Source organism: Pygocentrus nattereri, chromosome 2 (assembly GCF_015220715.1).
Source record: "Pygocentrus nattereri isolate fPygNat1 chromosome 2, fPygNat1.pri, whole genome shotgun sequence".
Classification (NCBI taxonomy): Eukaryota; Metazoa; Chordata; class Actinopteri; order Characiformes; family Serrasalmidae; genus Pygocentrus; species Pygocentrus nattereri.
The window spans coordinates 21,078,933-21,099,490 of NC_051212.1; the positions used below are offsets into that span (position 1 = coordinate 21,078,933).

The following is a 20,558-nucleotide window of genomic DNA, read 5'->3' on the forward strand; positions in this document are numbered from 1 at the left end:
AAGTGAAATGTTTTCCCATTTTAACTTGATATAGAATTTCAGCTGTGTAGCAGTTCGGTATCTCCTTTGCCATATTTCTTGTTTCATATAGAGCCATATGTTTTCAGTGGGTGACAAGTCTGGATTGCAGGCAGGTCAGTTTAGCACCCTAACTTGTTTTAATACGGAGCAATGCTATTGTAATATGTGCAGAATGTGGTTTGATATCGTCTTGCTGAAATAAGCAAGGCCTTCTCTGAAAAAGACGTCTGAAAGGCAATATGTGTGCACTTCAGCAGCTGGCTTTTGAGCTGTGTGCTGATAACAAGCCTGATGGTCTTTAGTCCGGAGGATGCAGCGTCCATGATTTCCAAAAAGAATTTCAAATTTTGATCTGACGGACCACAGGACATTTTTCCACATCGCTTCAGTCCATTTCAAATGAGCTCTGGCCCAGAGAAGGTGGCAGCATTTCCTTTTAATATGTGATTTCTTTTTTGCATAGTGGAGTTTTAACTTACATTTATGGATGCAGTGATGAACTGTGTTCTTGTTTGTGTCTGTTTTTAATGGATTGCCACATGTGGGCCCAAAGATCTTGACTAACCATTACTGGTTTTCAGTCTTGTCTCTTGCATACAGAGCTTTTTTCTGGATTCTCTGAATCGTGTAATGATATTTTGTATTGTAGATGATGAAAAGCAAAGAACTAATGTACATTGAGAAATATTATTCTTGAATTGTTGCACAACTTGCCCACACAGTCTTTCACGTCTCTGGGATGTTTTTTATACCCAGTCATGTTATTGGCCTGTGGCCAATCATCCATCATGTGTTTTTTGTTGTTGCTGTTTGTTTGTTTGTTTTGTTTTGCATTCCTCAACTTTCCCAGTCTTTTGTTGCCCCTGTCCCAACTTTTTTTGGAATGTGTTGCTGCCATCAAATTTAAAATTGGCAGCATATATTTTTCACAAACAACGAAACAGACCAGTACAGCATTAATCTGTGAAACATAGCCAGCGAGTTAATGTGTGGATCTGTTTCGTTTAAACATAAAGAAATGTGTTTATGTCTATTTTAGGATATTTAGTTCTTGTCATGCTCTGCTCATTTGTCATGCTATGCTCTGTTTTAGAAGGGGATATGATGTCTGTGGTTGTAGCTGAGTGTCAGGGCTTAGCTGAGCCAACATTACAAGCCCAGAGGTAGACTTAGCGCTGCATTTCCCACCTTCTATACGCTGTTCCTGAGTTGCTAAGATGAGTACGGACCACAACCTCCCCCTGTCTAAGTTTCTACTGAGAACCCCCTGCGTACGTTTTTGCGCTCTTTTTCAAACGTGTAAACATGTCGTGGATCCAATCCAACCAGTCCAATAGAAATCCACAACAAATGAGAGGTGAGAAGGATGATGACATCACATCAGTTGAGAAAGCGAAAGTATACCTTCTAAATCTTCGTCTAGGTTTGTCTAGACTACACGTGGTGTCTTTCGAGACTGCTGTGTGTTTATTCAGCGATTCTGAGGTGAATATAACGTACGGTTCTGTCTGAGATATCCAGTCGCAGTTCTCTACACTGCTGGAAGAGTGAGCTGAATAATGTGATTTCTAGCTAAAAGGGTTCAAACCAGAAGAGGAGGAAAATGGCATGTTCTTCATCACGACCGTCTCGGAAAAGTAGCAGAAGTGATTTCCTGGGCGAGCCCCCTGAGTGTAAGTCGACACAAAAATAAACGTTTGTGCATCTTCATGGATGCGAGAAGTTGGGGTGCTGAGGGGCTGCAGCACCCCCTGATTTCAGGATTGCAACAGTTTAAATAATAATACCTCGTTCTGAACCGTTTCTGAGGTCCGTTTGTGCTCATTAAATAGCGAAGTTTGTACCGTTACATTCTAAAAATCTGCAGTAGCTGTACTGTTTACGTGAACGCCGTGTTTTCATTAAGGTGAGCCGAAAACTGGGCCGCTTCGTGGCGCCTCGCTCACACACGCGCAGGCTGAGGTGCAAAGAGAGGTCTGTGAGCAGTTATAGGCAAGTTCTGGGTCCCAAAGCAGCTCGGAGCCTAAAAATGAACAATCTAATGTAATAAGTCACATCTCCCACTCGCTGAGCATTTCAGTGTGCAGGCTCAGTGTTTGTCTGTGGGCGTGACTCAGTCGGTTACCCCGCCACATATCAACAATCTGATTGGCCCCCGCTCAGTTCAAAAAGTTGCGTCCGCGCTTTGATGAGTATATATTGTCGTCTGTCCTCGTTATGACACGTTTGCTGTTTGCTTTTTTAAGTAAAGCAGAAAAAACAAATGAATAAATGAAAATGGCACATTTTGCACGACTGCCTAAAATTCTACCCCCCCCCCCCCAAACAAAATAAAGCTTTCAAGTTTGGGACCAAAATTTTAACCGTATGAGTTGAAAACTGAGAGATTGACTTAAAGAAGCGAAAACACTGTGTATGAATCTTTCAAACTATGTCATGCAATGATATATTTTAAGAATTCTGCAACGGTTGATTTATGAATACTGTCAGTCATATCCACTCATATTTATAACTCATACAGTCACCGTAAGCCTCACAGCAGCTTTGGAAACACATCCCCATTGTCTGACAACTCATATTTTGCATATACCTTTAAATCTTTATTGTGGAACCTTTTGATTCGAGTTGCTGTTCTCAAAACTCCACAAACACAACTATTTGACTTTTTGAAGTTATATATTACTTCTGAATCTATTGTTGCTCCCCACATGACTTTTTAATCTTAACTTATCACATGAGTTTAGATTTGCTCAAGGCTTTGTAGACCTGAGGGAGCAAAATGAAGTTGAATAATGTTTTAACGGTTAGCTGTGCGTGTTTGATGTGTATTTAATTAACATTCATGTTAATACTTTATAATGTTAAATGTGTGAGATGGCTGACATGATATCTTTTGGAAAAGGCTCAAAAAGGAGGAGGAAGGAAATGGCAGAATCCTCATCACTTCAACAAAGAGAAAGTGAAAGGAGCAATGTAGATGAACCATCTGGCTGTAAGTTGCACACTGGACATATACTGTACAGCACATGAGATTAATTAATTTAAATACTTTTCATTTAGAGTGACTGTTATTAGGTAATAATGCAAACAGTGACCAAATACTACATATAGAGAAAAGTGCAGTCATTATGCCAGAAAATCTTAACACATGATAAAGAACAGTGATAAGACACCAGTACTGATGCGGCACCAAGTGTGTGCAAGTAAATAGAATAAGATGTGATATAAATTAATAGAATGCATTAAAATTTAAACAACTTAGTCATGTAGTTTTAGAAGTCTTTACAATCTTTAATATCAGGGCTGGTTTAACCCCTAAAACAGTTTTGGAGGTTAGGGAACTGGCCCTGTGACAGGAAGGTTGCCGGTTCGATCCCCAGTGCTGACAGTCCATGACTGTGGTGTCCTTGAGCAAGACACCTAACCCCCAATTGCTCCCCAGGTGCTGTGGAGTGGGCTGCCCACCGCTCCGGGCAAGTGTGCTCACTGCTCCCTAGGGTGTGTGTATTCAGTAGTATGTACGTGGTGTTTCACTTCACAGATGGGTTAAATACGGAGGTGGAATTTCCCTGTTTGTGGGATTAAAAAAGTATCACTTAACTTAAAAACACCAGTTATCAGTTAATCTCATAACAGTCCAAGTTCAAGTAGCCAATACGGAAAGATCAGGGGGCAGGCATGACAGACACCAGAATTCAACAGAACATCCAACACAGCAGATAACAAACAACAGAGACCAATACAAAGACCAGCAAACGCAAGCGGCAAACACAGGGCTTAAATACACATGGAAAACAAAGGACAGGTGGAAAACAGGTGGAGACAATCAGGGATGGAGTCACGAAGCAAGGGGGCAGGACTAGAAAACCAAAACAAACGCACATGGAAGATCAAAACAAAGAGGCACATGGAGTAGTGGGAGGAGCCAACCGTGACAAAAACAAAACCACACCTGGACACCAGTGTGGAAAATATTTGTATTGGGCGTAGGAGCCAAATTAGGCTGATGTGTAATTTGTCTCTGTAAATATTTGAGTAAGATCTTGGGAACACTAGGGGGTGAGCTGCATTAGGTGACAGGTCAGGTGAGATGTCAGTTGTTCATATTCACAAGACACTTACAGAATGGGTGGGAGCTCTGTGGCCAGAACATATGGTTCTTACTGCAATTGTTGTAACAATGAAAGTCTTGACTGGATTATAATACGACAATTAAAGTTTTGTCATCTTTATCACTGGTGATATATTTTAACATCTCTGGTAAAATAGTTTGTTTCTGTAGAGAAATGTCTCAGTAAAGGGGAATACCCAACAGTTTTAGTTTGGACATTTGTTTATTGGATGCACATAAAGGAACATTCTATCCATCTGAGGAAGTGACTAAGAAATTAGTTCTCTGATAGTTGATATATTTGAAATGCAAAAACTTACATTTGTCCCTCATAATCTGTGAAACACAGTTGCACATGACACCAGCGGTCTCCTGTCTGAAGATCAGTTCCAGTGTTCTATCTGTCTGGATGTATTAACTGATCCAGTCTCCACTCCATGTGGACACAACTTCTGTAAAACCTGCCTTACACAGTACTGGGACAACAGTCAACACTGTCACTGTCCATTCTGTAAAGAGAAATTCACCAAGAGACCTGAACTGAAGACCAATACAACACTGAGAGAGGTTGTGGACCACGTCAAGAAGAAAAATGGTCTGTTTAAACCTGAGATTCTTTGTGATGTCTGCACTGGAGTGAAGCAGAAGGCCTTGAAATCATGTCTTAACTGTGGAGCAACTTTTTGTGAGTCTCATCTAGAGCTGCATACAGTTGGGAACCTCAGAAAACATAAAATAATTGACCCAGTGGAGAACCCGCAGGCCTACTTATGCCAGAAGCACGAGAGACCCCTAGAGCTGTTCTGTAGAGATGACCAGGTGTGTGTATGTCTGTTCTGCACTGAAGGAGATCATAAGAATCACAACACTGTTCCTATAGACAAGGAGAGTGGAGAAAGAAAGGTGAGATACACAGATTAAAATCTCAACAGATTATTGAAGCTCAAATAATCATTTATAACATCTAACATTGCTTAAAAATCTGAGTAAATAATTTCACTCTTCCCCTCTACCTACAGACACAGCTGGTAAAGACACAGATGGAGGTGCAGCAGATGATCCAAGACAGACTGAAGAAGATCAAAGACATCAAACACTCAGTAGAGCTCAGAAAAGTGGGTAAATATTTCTTGTAACAACATAATTCTGCCATTTTATATAATATTTATAAATTGTATAATTCTTCAAGGCATCCAAATAAACAATAAACCAAAAATAATTTTAAAAAGACTTTCAACAGCATGATAAAATTATATGATCAAAACAGATACAGTGAAAATCCCAAAATGTTCTTCCGTCAGAGAAACACAGAGAAAGAGAAAGCAGACAGTGTTGAAGTATTCACTGCTTTGATCTGCTCCATTGAGAGAAGCCAGGCTGAGCTGCTTGAAGTGATGGAGGAGAAGCAGAAAGCAGCAGAGAAGCAGGCTGAAGTCCTCATTAAAGAGCTGGAGCAGGAAATCACTAAGTTAAAGAGGAGAGACACTGAGCTGGAGCAGCTCTCCCACACTGAGGACCACCTCCATCTCCTACAGGTCAGTGACCCTCTATCTGCTCAATGACAATGCAGCACATCACACAACAGCACTGCTCATGCTGAGGGATTTCTCCTCTCTCCTGCTGGACTGTAGATTTACCCATCATTCTGCAAACCTCCACACACCAAGAACTGGACTGACATCAGTATAGACCCTCATCTGAGTATAGAGACTATGAGGAAAGTTCTGTCTGAACTTCAGAAGAGTCTGGATAAGAAGATGAGAGAAACAGGTGAGACAAATGCTTGACAAAATGTGTGTTTCAAATTGAGGTTTATAGTAGAAAGAATCTTTTCCTGTCGTGGGAGTGGTAGTTGCAGAGCTTGTGTGGGAGGTTGAGAGGGGTAGGTCCCCACTGAGAAGTGTTGTTTGTGGTGTGAAAATATTCACATGCCCCTGGCTGTCTACCATGCAATTAAATTTGTCATAGTGGACAAGGTTACCTCAATGCAAACTGCAGAGAGAAAAACGCTGTTGTGTGTGCTTATGCGCCAAACAACAAGGAGATAGAAGACATGAAGTTCAATTGGACTCAAAACCTCCATTTTGGAAGCTGCCAGGCACAGCAATCCGAGGGCCTGCTGTTTGATCCAGGTGGTGAGGGAGACAGTCAAGCTGAAGAAGGAGGCCTTTAGGGAATGGTTGGCATGGAAGACTTCTGACTCAGCTGATAAGTATCAATGGGCAAAAAAGGTTGCAGCGGCAATAGCAGCAGAAGAAAAATCCGAAACATGAGGAGTTTGGAGAGGTCATTGAAAAAGACTTTCAGTTGGCTTAAAAGAGGCTCTGGACAACCATCCTGTGACTCATAAGTGGTTGGGGTAGCTTTGCTCAAGCTGTACTCAGCAAAGGCAGAGAAACTCTGACTTTGAATGAGAATATTGTTGGTCAGTGGAAGGAGCACTTTAAGGAACTCCTAAACCTAGTGAAGAGACATACCTCCTTCACTAAAGTCAGGACCAGAGACTAGGAAAGCTGGGAAAGTTTATGCCAAGGTGCTGGAAACAAGACTCTGACAGATAGTTGAACCTTGGACTGAGGAGTAACAATATGTATTCCATATTCTCAGCTTCACCAAGATTGCGCCTTGTCAAAACTCATGTTCATGATATTTATGGACAGGATGTCAAGGCGTAGCTGAGGTCAGAAGGGCATTATGTATGGAGACTGGAAGGTGGCGTCTCTGCCTTTTGTGGATGATGTTGTCCATTTGGCTCCACCACATGGATGCCTCCAGCATGCAATGGAGTGGTTTGCAGCTGAGTCTGAAATGGTTGGTATCCATCACCAAATCATGGTCCTTTCCTAGAAAAAGATGGCATGGACAGGTGGCAGCAGAAATGTGGTCGCTGTACCAGAATGTAGTGGTGAAGAAGGGATTGGGCCATAAGGCAAAGCTCTCTGTTTACTGGTCGGTCTACATCCCCACCTTCACCTATGGTCATGAGCTTTGGGTAATGACCGAAACAATGAGTTCAGAGATACAAGCAGCAGAAATGAACTTCTGTGCAGCATGGCGGGCTACACTCTATTTGATAGGCTGAGGAGCTCAGTGATCTCAGAGGAGCTCAAAGTAGAGCTGCTACTCCTCCACATTGAAAGGAGCCAGTTGAGGTGGTTCAGGCATCTATTTAGGATGCCCCCTGGCTACCTCCCATTGGATACCAACTGGGACAAGACCCTGTGGTTGTCCCGGGACGTGCTAGGGAGATTATATCTCCAAACTGGCCTATGAGTGGCTCAATATCCCCAGAATGAATAGGACGAATTTGTGGCAGACAGGGTCATCTGGGCTTCACTGCTTTTCTTATGACCACAACCCTAGCTGGATCAAGCGGGTTAAGAAAATGAATAAACAAATAAATTTTGATTAGATTGATGTCTTTAAATTCTAAAGAATATTATCTTTTGTTGTTATTAGTTTCCATTTTTTATTATATTTTAGTCACAAAAAAAAAATCATTATGACAGTCATGAAAGTACAGTGGACAGACTATGTGAACCCTAGTGGGTAGCCTATGTTAATCCTTTGGAATTACCTAGTTTTCTGCATTGACTGGTCATAGAATGTGATAAGTATAAACAAACACAATATGCTAAAGCTAATAACACACAGTTATAATTTTTTTATTGTGTACACTAGCCGCGACCCAGAAGGAGAAGCAGCTTTTCAATCTGATCTGAAAGATAATGCATTTATTTATAATCTGCTCTTATCATACACTGTTTCTCTCAGTGGATCTGACTCTGGATCCTGATACAGCGTTTCACAAACTCATTCTGTCTGATGATCGAAAAAAAGTGACACACAAAGACACAAAACAGGACCTTCCTGACAACCCAAAGAGATTTGACACATGTTCCTATGTCCTGGCAAAGGAGGGATTCTCCTCAGGGAGATTTTACTATGAGGTGCAGGTCAGTGGCAAAACTAAATGGGATTTAGGAGTGGCCAGAGAGTCCGTTAACAGGAAGGGGAAGATTACACTGAGCCCAAAGAATGGATTCTGGACTGTGTGGTTGAGGAATGGGAATGTATATAGAGCTCTTGCTGACCCCTCAGTATTATTGTCCCTGAGAGAGAAGCCCCAGAAGGTGGGGGTGTTTGTGGATTATAAGGAGGGTCTGGTCTCCTTTTATGATGTGGAGTCCAGATCTCATATCTACTCTTTCACTGGTCAGTCGTTCACTGAGAAACTCTATGCATACTTCAGCCCTCATAATAATGATAAGGGTAAAAATTCAGCTCCACTGATCATCTCACTCATTTCAAAAACTCAGTAATTCCTCAGTACAGTACAGTATAAGCAGACACAATTGTTTTCTGATTCCATGTACAGAAAACAAAATATGAGTGTATAAAAATGATGTGAATTTCATAGCTGGATCATTACTCCATACATACATAATTTAAAAATGATGTTTGAGGCTTCTGAAGTTGAGGACCTACATCTTTAAAAGATGTTTAAATCGTTATAATCTCTCCTTCATATACACCCAGTTGTTTATTTTTTAAGCCACTTGGTGTAATGTGCAGTATAACGTGTTTAGAACTTTATGCAGTCATGTGGAAGACTTAGGGCACACCATGAAAACCTTTGTTTTTTTTTTTTTGCATATTTACACATATGTACATCTGATCTTAATTTTAATAATATTGAGAGATGGAAGTAATGTAACTAAACAAATAAAACAGTCTTGGGGAAATCATTTGTAATTGTGTTATTTTGTAATGTAATCCATGGAAATGCCCTTTTTCAATGAAGAAGTTAGGACACCCCCACAGTCATTAATTACTATTGTAAATCCCTAAAATTGAAATCAAGTGCACCACATCATCTGCAGTTCATTAGAACATTGTTAGAGAGGATTTTGGAGAGTTAGTTTGGTCAACACTTGATTGTTGAAGTGACTGTTGAAGTGAGTGGTTTCACCATAGTGAGATCCAAAGAGCTCTCTGAGGTTATCAGAAAGAAGGTTGTGGAAACATGAGTCTGGGACAGAATTTAAAAAGGTCTCAGAACAATTAGAAATCATCAATTCCACTGTCTGGAAAATAGTTTATGTGGGAAGAAGATTCAAAACAACTTCCAACTTGGCCAGTTCTGACTGTCCTAACAAGTTCAGCCAAAGTTCATACACATGTTTACTAATAAATTCCCATGACTTCTCTGTGCCTCCGAGGCACATTTTCATGACCATTTCATACATTCTCTCAAACGTCTGTGTGGACATGAATAAAAATGCATCACAGTATATCTAAATTAAAATTAATGACTCACTATGTGGTTTGATACAGAAGTAAACATTTATTTAAAATTAAACATTTATTCTAACTGTTTAGCCTGTAAATAGTGTCTAAGGCTTTCATCAAATAACATAACATACCATCTTTGCTTCAATATTTTGGTCAATTTAAAATAAGGAGCCAGGCCAAAGAAATCTGGCAGCAATCTGGCTGGCGGGGAGCATGGCCTGAAAAGGCTGGCTTATGTCTTCACATGACTTGTAGAATAGTGAGAAAGCTGTGTTTACACAGCAGGTAAAAGTGGCCTAAATCTGATTTTCTCACCAAATAGGAGTTTTTGTTTGTGTGTTCACAATGTAATGAAAAGTGTGCTAAGAAGGTACAGTGTCAAGATGCCTTTGATGAACTAAAAAAGCGTCTGACTATGGCCCCTGCATTGGCTTTTCCAGACCCAGGCAATCCATTCTTACTTGATACAGATGCCAGTGATGCAGCCATTGGAGAAATTCTGTCTCAAATAGTGGATGGAAAAGAACAAGCGATGGTCTATGCAAGTAGAGCTTGAGTAAAATGGAGAGGAACTATGCTACTACCAAAAGTGTTATTGGCAGTGGTCACGTTTATGAAGCTGTTTTGGCACTATCTTTTGGGGAGACAATTTACACTCAGGATAGACCACAGCTCGCTGAAGTGGCTTAATAGTTTTGACCCTCCTGAAGGCCAGATTGCACGATGGCTGGAGCAGCTATTGATTACAATATTGTTCACCGAAGCCATGGGAATGCTAATGCAATCTCATGCCCTCATGCTTAGTGAATTGAGGACTATGGTGAGGCAGTTGTATGAACACTGAGAATGACTGGACAAAGTGGGACTGGAGGTTGGAACAGGTGAAGAATTAACAGCTTCAGAAAGTAAGAGACTGGGTGGAGAAGTATGGTCCAAATCCTCCTGAGGAAGTGAAGCGAGATGCACACTTAAGAGGTTACTGGAGCATGTGGAGTACTCTTCATGTGAAGAATGGTGTGCTATGGAGTTAACAGAGGGGTGTCGGTAGTGTTGACCTTTGTGAACAGGTGGTTGTCCCTAAAGGAATGGTCCCAGAGCTATTGCAAATCCTACATAATTCAAAGACAGGTGGTCATGTGGGAATGGTTAAGTTAAAGGATAAGATTTGGACATGGTTTTATTGGCCAGGTTGGAGTGATGACGTAATTAATTGGTGTAGGAAATGTGAACTTTGCGCAGTTTTTAAGACTACTGGAGCAGAGCCCTGGGTGCCATTAGGACCAATAAAAGCAGGGTACCCCTTCAAAAAGATGGGTATAGACATGGTAAGGGTCCTACATATCACCTCTAAGGGGAATAAGTATATAATCGACATTGCAGATTATTTTAGTAAATGGTGTGAGGCATTTGCTATGAAGGCTCAAGATGCAGAAACTGTGCCAAGAGTTGTGGAGCAGTTCATTCTTAGGTGGTGTACTCCCCGTAGCATCCACACAGATCAGGGGAAGAATTTTGTATCTGCTTTATTTTGGGTAGTTTGTGAATTATTAGCTATTCATAAAACTAGCACTACACCTCATCATTCCCAGTCTGACAGGTTAGTGGAATGCATAAATCACAGTATTACCACAATGTTTGGTAATATTTTAATGTTTCTGGAGGCTAATGAAAGGAATTGGGATGACCTTTTACCATATATCATGATGGCATATAGTAGTAGTGTCCACTCTAGTACCAAATTCTCTCCTTATTATGCAGTTTTTGGAAGGGAAATTGTGATTCCTCCAGACTTTTTAATGTAGAAGCCACAAAGCCCTGTAGTTCAGTTGGGGGTATGCGGAGGAGTTGGAAACTTTGATCAGTTTATGCTGCTATCCATAGACACCAAGAACTTGCATCTCAAGGCCAGAAGTATTTTTATGATTTAAAAATATGAGGGCCAAAATATGAGGTGGGTGATTGAGTATGGGTAAAAGATAAGGTGACCATTTATTATCAGGGAACAGATCTCAGAAGAGCTTTTTAGGCTTTCAGGACAGGGAAGACCCTGTTTTTTTGTCCATTATAATCACCTCAAGCCTTGTACACGGTCTTTTCAGGTACAAAGCGATTGGAGGGAGCAGGTCAACCTTTAGAGGGAGGCAAAGGTGGGCTGATTTCCAGACACACCCCTCGTGAACCAGATGCTGATGTACCTGCAACATGGTGGGCTATGCAGAGACCTGGAGCACTGGCTAGTACTGGACCAGAGAAATTCGCTTCAACCAGACCAGCACGTGGTGAAGAACAAAGGTTGGAACATGCTGCAAGCTCTGCACCTGTTTTGCAGGACTTGTATAGTGTTGGACAGCAGGGGGGTAATTCTGTACAAAGTCTTTTAGATGGACACTATCCACCTGCCTTAGAACCTGCCACCTTAACTGTACCGCATATGCCCAGTGGCCATAGACCCTTACGAAATGGAAGAACCCCTGCCTGGCAAAGAGATTATATCATGGCTTAAAGAAAGACCTGGAGATGGGTATTATGGTGGGGGGTTAGTGTAGTGTAATGATTTCACATAGGGTAGCTTGGATTAGAGTGTAGGCAGAAGGGCCGGCACTTTTGTGTCGTGTGCATGAGCAGCACAGACATTGTAGAATGGCAGAATTGTCAGCCTGGCGGGGAGCAGCAGTGTGGTCGTTTGCTGGTGAGAGGGTGGGCCAGCACCAGCGAATTGACTCTAATTGTGGTGTTTTAACAATAAAGAATTGCCAAGCAAGCGACTTGCTAAATGTCCTGATTGAAGAAGACTGTGAAGAAGCACTGCTGGAGCAGCTCATTGCTGCATCAAACGGGTGGCCTGGGGTGATTGCCGAGCCACGTGAGACACCGTGCTGAGGCTATGTGGGGTTACTCCTGGACAACTAAAATGCAGTTTAAAATCAGTTTGTTCCTTTTTAGAGCTTTAGTCAGTGTGAGGTCGATCTCTTTTGTGGGTGTTTTTAAAAAAATATTTATTTAAACGTAATAAAATTTGGATTTTAAAATTGGCAAATGTTATAAATTAAACCAGGAAGCCTTATTATAGAGTTAAGTGTGCTAGTCTTAATGAAATATAATCCCTTTCATACTTTGTAGTTCTAATGTTAATATTTAATTGCAATCTGTACCCTGTTTTATTCGGGTTCCCTTTGAAAATGATTGAGTTTGGTAGGGGGCATCATGGCCGAAAAGTTGCAGTGTGCAGTGTAATGAGTGTTTCATGTGTGTGCAATCATTTGCTTTTGTTGTATTGAACTGTGCGCTGTGTAGGTTTTCCAGAAGAGTGAGTTATTACTGCTTTTGTGTTCTTTTAATTCTAGATTTTTAGTACCAGCCATACTCAACATCTGAACTAAACTGAACCGTGTCTAATAAAGTCGGAAAGGCGTGATAGAATCTATCTGGGATCGGTTTAGTTTTTGTGGGTGCCTAGTAATTTTGCTTCGTGATTGTCAGACCCCACTGGCTCAACAAAGGTGGTGGCAGCGAGCAGGCTGCTGTGATAAGGGTAACATTACACGCATTATCTTTTGTGTGATTTATGAGACATCAGTCTGGACAGATCACGCTCCCAGACCGACCCACATGCGCAAAAGAGCAGTGCTTCACGTTGCTCATCCTGAGATAAACAAACACGACTGCAGTACCTCTGCAGGTCTTTCCGGACACAGCACTCGAGACAGGGCCTTGTTTGACGGAGGACGAGAGGGGAGCACTGCAGCTGGCAGGGGGCGCCACGTTGGTCACTGGAGTGAACAAAAGCCGGTGATGGGGTTCCGGGTTGATTCGCGCGCAGAAGCAGCAGCCTGGTGCTTAACCCAGCTCCTTTAGCATGGATAGCTAGCGCCGCTTCTCCCATGCTCGAGATGTCAAAGGTTTTACTACACAGTGCATGTTTTACACGTCCCGGTTCCTGGTCTTTCAATAAATCGACATTTTCCACCTTGTCAATGTACAAGCTACAACACCGAGAGCAATGGCGAGTGACGTGACTGAGCTGCTCGAGCATCACAGCGTTGCTTAGCCTGCACATTTCCCCTGTCCATTAACTGAACTACATATACAGGTAGTTGTGGGTGGGGCATGCTTGGTTTTACGCACCTGTGGCCATGGAAGTGATTGGAACACCTGTATTCAATGATTTGGATGTGTGAGTGAATACCTTTGGAAATATAATGTGGATTTAAAAGGAAAATACAGAAAAACACCAGAGATTAGGGACACAGTTGTATTTAAATCTTTAATACCAGATCCAGGATATGACCCAGCTTGTGGGTGGGGCTGCCCATATGCTGCTTTACATCAATGTCTCTAGAGGTCTAATGAATTCTAATGCATTACTGTCTAATGGATAATCAATATCTAAGTACCAAACTGTCACTGGGCTGGGAACATTTCCTAACAGTGCTTTATTTGCATATTTGCATATTCTGTTTTGGGATCAAGCTGCCAGTGGCTGAATGTGTCCGTCTTTACTAAACCTGTTTGTTTTGATGAACATCATTTTATGTAGTTTATTACATTTTCAGCTGAATTTTTCAGAAAGGGAATGCACTCACTTTATTAGGTACACCTAATTTGTATCTTTATTAAAGTGCTGATAGTCAGACCTCCGGTCATTGAAACTGATAACCGTGACTTTGTAATAGCAATTTAGTTTAGTCAAAGTTTGATGTTATTCATATCTTGTTTCTTATATTTTGTCCACTCACTACATATAAATCCTTAATTTTAGAAATTTTGATTCATTCAGCAAGGTTAAACTGAGCTTGTAGAAAAATATTATTGTCAGTAGCAAGCCAAGGATTGCAGGTATTGCAGTGAGATACAGGCCTTGAATTTAATTTGATAAGAATGTGTACATTTGTATTTTATTTATACGGGCCATTCAAGTCTTCAAAGACATAAATGATAGAAAGTGTAGAGAGTGACAAAAACTTACAGAAAAGGTACAAACCAAAACAGGGTGTACAACTTTAAGAAACGTAAGTTTATATAACAAACAAAAACAGTATTTTTACATGGTAAATTGCACTTCCATATCTCCTGCATGTGGAGAAAGGCGCTGTCCCCACTTCATCCACATTCCAGTTCTAATAATGTAATAATAACTTAAGCAGGAAGTGACGTCACACTAGTTGAGTGAAAGTGAAACTGAATAAATCAGGAAGTTCACATCCAGGAGAACCAGCCTCTTTACAGTAAATGCTGATTTAAACTACTGGATATTCCATAATTCTGAGAGGATCTTAAGCACAGACAGTTCTGGCACTCCAAAACCTGCAAAGAAGTAAAATAAAGGTATGTACTTCAGCTGAAGATTCATAGTTTATGGGCTTTTTACCGCTGTCTGCTTCATCAGGGTGATCGACATTAGTAAACAATGTTGGATGAAAAGTGTTTTAACACTGGGAAAGTGATCAGATGAAATACTGATACTGAAATGTAATGTAAGTATATTTATCTCCAACAAGATGACAGTATACTGTTTCTGATGAAGCTTGTGAGCTAATCTAAAAAAGATGATGGTCTGACAGCAGTAACTACAACAGAAACCCTCATTTAAAATAACAGTCATTGAAAAACTGGGAGTGATCATTTCTGACTTGTGACAATGATCAATGCTATGAAGAGAACAGGTTGCAAGTATCATGCGGTCTCCAGTGCATTTGTGAAAGTGCTCGATATGATATTTGTTTGAGGATGTTTAAGGCAGATATGTTGTATTATACATGCTGTTCAATGTGATGTAATGTAATGCAGTGTCGGAGGAGAAGGAGGACAGAGATGGCTGAATTCTCATCACCACAATTAAGAGAAGGTAAAAGGAGCATGTGTGATCCACATAAGTATAAGTTAACATATATGTTTGTGACTATATCAGTCCAGTATAGTCAAAGTGAAAACAGATTATTAACAAGAATAAAATGCTTTTTACATTTCTGCAGCTATGTTGAGGGCTAAACTATCTCAACATGTTAAAGCCTTAGAGCAGTACATTAAAACCAGTGATGGGTTGTGTTTAGGGTGTGCAAGGTATTGCTGAGACGCAATAGCAAGGCATTTACAGAGCTGTATGCAGGTACAAAAAAATAGGAAACAGAGTATTTTATTAACTAAAGGTGGAGCATGGCTGACTGTTATTTAATACATCATTTTTAATTCATTCAGTTAATTCTAATAAGAAAATAGGCTAAAAGTGGCAAATACAGTGTATCCAGAGAGGATGCCTCAGCTTGAACTTGAAACAATACTGTCATGCTACAGCTCTACATGTAGATTATGAGCCATAAAATCCTAGAAAAACATTAAACCATTTCATTACTTGTAGCCTACTTTTGAGACTCACTTTCAGTATAAGAAAAAGGTGCGATGATGATTCGTATATTCTATGTCAATATAATTTACAATAATTTTCTGATGCAATGAATGAATGCTTCTTATTTTGTTCACTTGTGCATTGTAGTATGTGACTCCAGTGGTCTTCTCTCTGAAGATCAGTTCCTGTGTTCTATCTGTCTGGATGTGTTCACTGATCCAGTCACTACTCCATGTGGACACAACTTCTGCATGAAATGCATTAAAACATGCTGGGGCAACAGTGAGCAGTGTCACTGTCCATTCTGTAAAGAGAAATTCACCAAGAGACCTGAACTGAAGATCAATACAACACTGAGAGAGGTTGTGGACCACTTCAAGACAAAAAGTGGTCTTATTAAGCCAGAGGTTCTATGTGATGCCTGCACTGGAGTAAAGCAGAAAGCCCTGAAGTCCTGTCTGGATTGTGGTCTGACTTATTGTAAATCTCATTTCGAGCCTCATAATAATGTACCAAAGCTTAAGAAACACAGGCTAATAAGCCCAGTAGAGAACCTAGAGGACTACATATGCCAGAAGCATGAGAGACCCCTGGAGCTGTTCTGTAGAGATGACCAGACGTCTGTGTGTCTGTTCTGCATTGAGACTGACCACAAGACTCACAACACTGTTCCTATAGAGGAGGAGAGTGGAGAGAGGAAGGTGGGAGACACACTGACGGACATCTAATATCCATATTTAAACTATATAAATTGTAATTATATAATTAGTTTTACTGGAATATCCATTTACCGAGAATAACTCAAAAATTCTCTTTAAAAAATGAATGGGAGAATTTGTACCTTTTGAAATATAAAAATTAAAGTCTAATAATTTACCTCTGTCCACAGACACAGCTGGAGAAGACACAAGCAGAGGTGCAGCAGATGGTCCAAGACAGACTGAAGAAGATCAAAGACATCAAACACTCAGTAGAGCTCAGAAAAGTGAGTAGCTTGATGATACATACAATATTACATAGTTTTCATTTTATTTGTAGGATTGAGCAAACTGGTACTAAACACATGCTCACCATTCCCTGTGATTTGATTAAGATTAAATTTAGATTAGATTTAATTAATTTTCTGCCATCAGAGAAACACAGAGAAAGAGAAAGCAGACAGTGTTGAACTCTTCACTGCTCTGATCGGCTCCATTAAGAGAAGCCAGGCTGAGCTGCTTAAGGTGATGGAGGAGAAGCAGAAATCAGCAGAGAAGCAGGCTGAAGACCTCATTAAAGAGCTGGAGAAAGAAATCACTGAGCTAAAGAGGAGAGACACTGAGCTGGAGCAGCTCTCCCACACTAAGGACCACCTCCACCTCCTACAGGTCAGTGTCCCTCTATCTGCTCAGTGACAATGCACATCACACAACAGCACTGCTCATGCTGAGGGATTTCTCTTCTCTCCTGCTGGACTGTAGATTTACCCATCACTGTGCAGACCTCCACACACCAAGAACTGGACTGACATCAGTATTGACCCTGATCTGAGTGTAGAGACTGTGAGGAAAACTGTGTCTGAACTTCAGAAGAGTCTGGATGAAGAAGTCAGTAAAACTTTGAACGAGAAAATGAGAGAAGCAGGTGAGGAACTTTCATAATTTACAGGTCAGAAGTATTTAGTTGAAGAATGTTAAATATCAAGTGAATGGTTGGTTCATTGAATTATTGATCTATGAAATGTTTCTTTTTAGTTTCTGTTAATCACCTCTTTAAAATCTGATTAATTTGATCTCTTTTTGGATTTAGCCTCCACCGAATTGAAGAAGATTCAGCAGTATGCAGGTACAACATATCTTTATTATTTTAAAACGCTGTTTTTTTTTAAATCACCATCATCACACAACTGTTGCTCATACTTTACAAGTTCCCTTACTCATTTAGCATAAAATATATTTTCAAAAACCCTTTTCGCAGTTCGCCCATCCAGTCTAATTGACTAGATAATGGTAAATTTTGTTAGCTGCATTGTCCTTTCACATGCTGTATGTTTCCCTCAGTGGATGTGACTCTGGATGCTGATACAGCTCATTCCAATCTCATCCTGTCTGATGATGGAAAACAAGTGACACATGGAGACACAAGACAGAATCTTCCTCACAACCCAAAGAGATTTGATTATTGTCCCTGTGTCCTGGGAAAGGAGGGATTCTCTTCAGGAAGATTTTACTATGAGGTGCAGGTGAGTGAGAAGACTAAGTGGGATGTAGGAGTGGCCAGAGAATCCATTAAGAAGAAGGGTCAGCTTACACTGAGCCCTGTGAACGGACTCTGGACTGTGGTTCTGAGAAATGGAAATGATTATGAGGTTAGTGCAGGTCCCCCTATTCCCCTCCTTGTGAAACATAAGCTCAAGAAGGTGGGGGTATTTGTGGATTATGAGGAAGGTCTGGTCTCCTTTTATGATGTGGAGTCCAGATCTCATATCTACTCTTTCACTGGTCAGTCTTTCACTGAGAAACTCTATCCATACTTGAGCCCCTGTAATAATGATAAGGGTAAAAACTCAGCTCCTCTGATTATCTCATCCATATAAGAGACTGAATAATTAAACAATCTGATTCTATGCATAGGAAAACCCTGTCAGTGTAGTACAATGATGTAATATGACTTTTATTATTTTATAATACATGAAGTAGTAGACCATCCAAGTGTGATCTGCAGTCCATGAGAGCAAAATGTCCAATGGCAAGGATTGGAAATTCAGGTATATTGGACTCATATTTATGAATATTTCATATTCATGGAGTTTAGTGTCACACTTAAAAAAAACTAATTTTATATCTAATGAAACTTTTCCTTAGTGTAGTTTCAGATGTTACATGCAGAAAACATGCTTTTTTAAAAAATCCAAACAAAAAAACATGTAGTGGCTGAAAACTGACAATATTGTAAGACAACTGGCAAAGATACTTTTGGGATAAATGTCCCTTTACTGTCATTACAAGTAAAATGTCACATATTACATCATTTAACCTTAAGTAACGGTCCTAAATGGGACAGTAGACATATTACATGTTTTCAATAAGTAACACTCTTACATGTGAAAGCAGAGATGTAAACAATAATTACATGTACAGTTCTACAGTACAATTCTGGAGTCTGTTGCTGTGTAATCTGTTAGAAATATACTTTGTTTCAGATACCCAGCAATTTCACCACAGTGATCTCAACCCCTGTTCCTTAAATTCTTGTTACTTGCTGTTGGGAATAAATCAAATAAACAAGATGATTGATTGATTTTATTGCTTGGTTTGCATATCTACAGTGGAGTCTAAACAGCTGCTCAGTCCTCAGTGGTCAACATGCTCACATTTTACATCCATTTGTTAAAATGGTGTTAAGCACTGTTGAACACTTGAGCTTCAGGCTTTTCCTTAATTATGGACATTGACCCTGTATTCCACACTTTATAATAAAATGATACTTGTTCACTGATTATGAAAGAGTTAATAGTGAAGGGAAGCATTTGAATAAGCCAATAAATAGTTTGTACTTGTCTCCAAAAAGCTTGAGAAAAGGTGACGTGGTAAAATGTAAACTAATTCTATATTATGAGCGATTGCTTAAATGTATACATGAAGGAACATTGTGCAGCACTGGAATGAGTGAAGCCTACAGTATTAAGTTAAGTGTCTCTTAAGTCTTACACTGGTTTGCACTGTTACTTGTGGTTTTCAGTGAATGTTTAGTGTACAAAGCAAAACATTACAATGTTGCATCAATGTAAAACTTACATTGAAAATAAAATGGTAAAAAAAAAACAGGTGTTGACTTATTTTCTCAAATGTTTGCTTATTATTTCAACATAAAGTACCTTTTTCTCATTTTCTCTTGTATCTTGTGTGATCACATTAATAAGTCTTCACCTTTAACATGCTATTAGCAGAACTGGAAATGTAGCAAGTGTTTGCAACAGAAACAGACTGCAGAGAAGAGCTTCCGTTCCCAAACTCCACATCACCTGTGCAGAGAAATGTGAAGAGCATTTGAGAGGGCGAGTCGAGATGGTGGGTCACGAACCCTAATCTACATTTTTTGTACAGCTCTGAGTCAAAAAGGGTGAAAAACCACTTTTCTACCATTTTAACCTGTAACAATGCCCCTAAAGTGATCCCACAAACAATCATTAAGTGATAAGTCCAGGTACATAATAAAACAATGCATTTCTAAAATTGGGTGTTTATATATTTAACGTTAAATCATTTTCACTATAGAACTGTTACTATAATTTTCTGACACATAGAGACAATTTGAAGTAACTAGTATTGTCTAGGACTTCACAGCCGGCTATAAGCTGGCTAATGTTAGCATCTTGTTTCTGTTTTCTAGATTTGTTATACACCAGTGAAAACCCTCAGCTTGTCACTGAACTCCTCCCACTCCCACTCAGTTTTGGAGTGACAATGGTTTGCACGGAAAGGGTTTTGCATCAACATGTACACTGTGTTCTGTGTACAGTCCTACTGTCAGTAAAAAGCTCTGTCACACCTACAGCCAGTCTCTGATATACTGCTGTGTCTTTAAAGCGCTCAGTGTGCGACAGGTAGTGACTGTTATGCTGTCTTTCTCCATTCACTCTGATCTGTCGTCACTCGTTCACAGTGCAGGATTTTGTACCGGCCACTAGATGGTAGCAAATCAATAGCTCACGAACTGTACTGCTCTCCTTCCTCTCTGACTCAGGAGTTCCCAACCTTCTCCTGCTGTCAGCTTTCAGCTGTTTGCTGCAGACCCGAATACGGGTGG

At 40.2% G+C, this 20,558-nt stretch overlaps 1 protein-coding gene and 1 pseudogene across 1 annotated transcript; both read left to right on the forward strand.

Moving 5' to 3' along the window:
* The first annotated feature begins 1,451 nt into the window (after positions 1–1,451).
* On the forward strand, positions 1,452–19,049 carry LOC108440038 (annotated as a pseudogene).
* On the forward strand, positions 7,674–8,593 carry LOC119265214 (zinc-binding protein A33-like). The gene has a single exon (XM_037545072.1). It carries the CDS (start codon positions 7,861–7,863, stop codon positions 8,452–8,454), a length of 594 nt encoding a protein of 197 aa, XP_037400969.1. The 5' UTR covers positions 7,674–7,860; the 3' UTR covers positions 8,455–8,593.
* Positions 19,050–20,558: the final 1,509 nt, after the last annotated feature.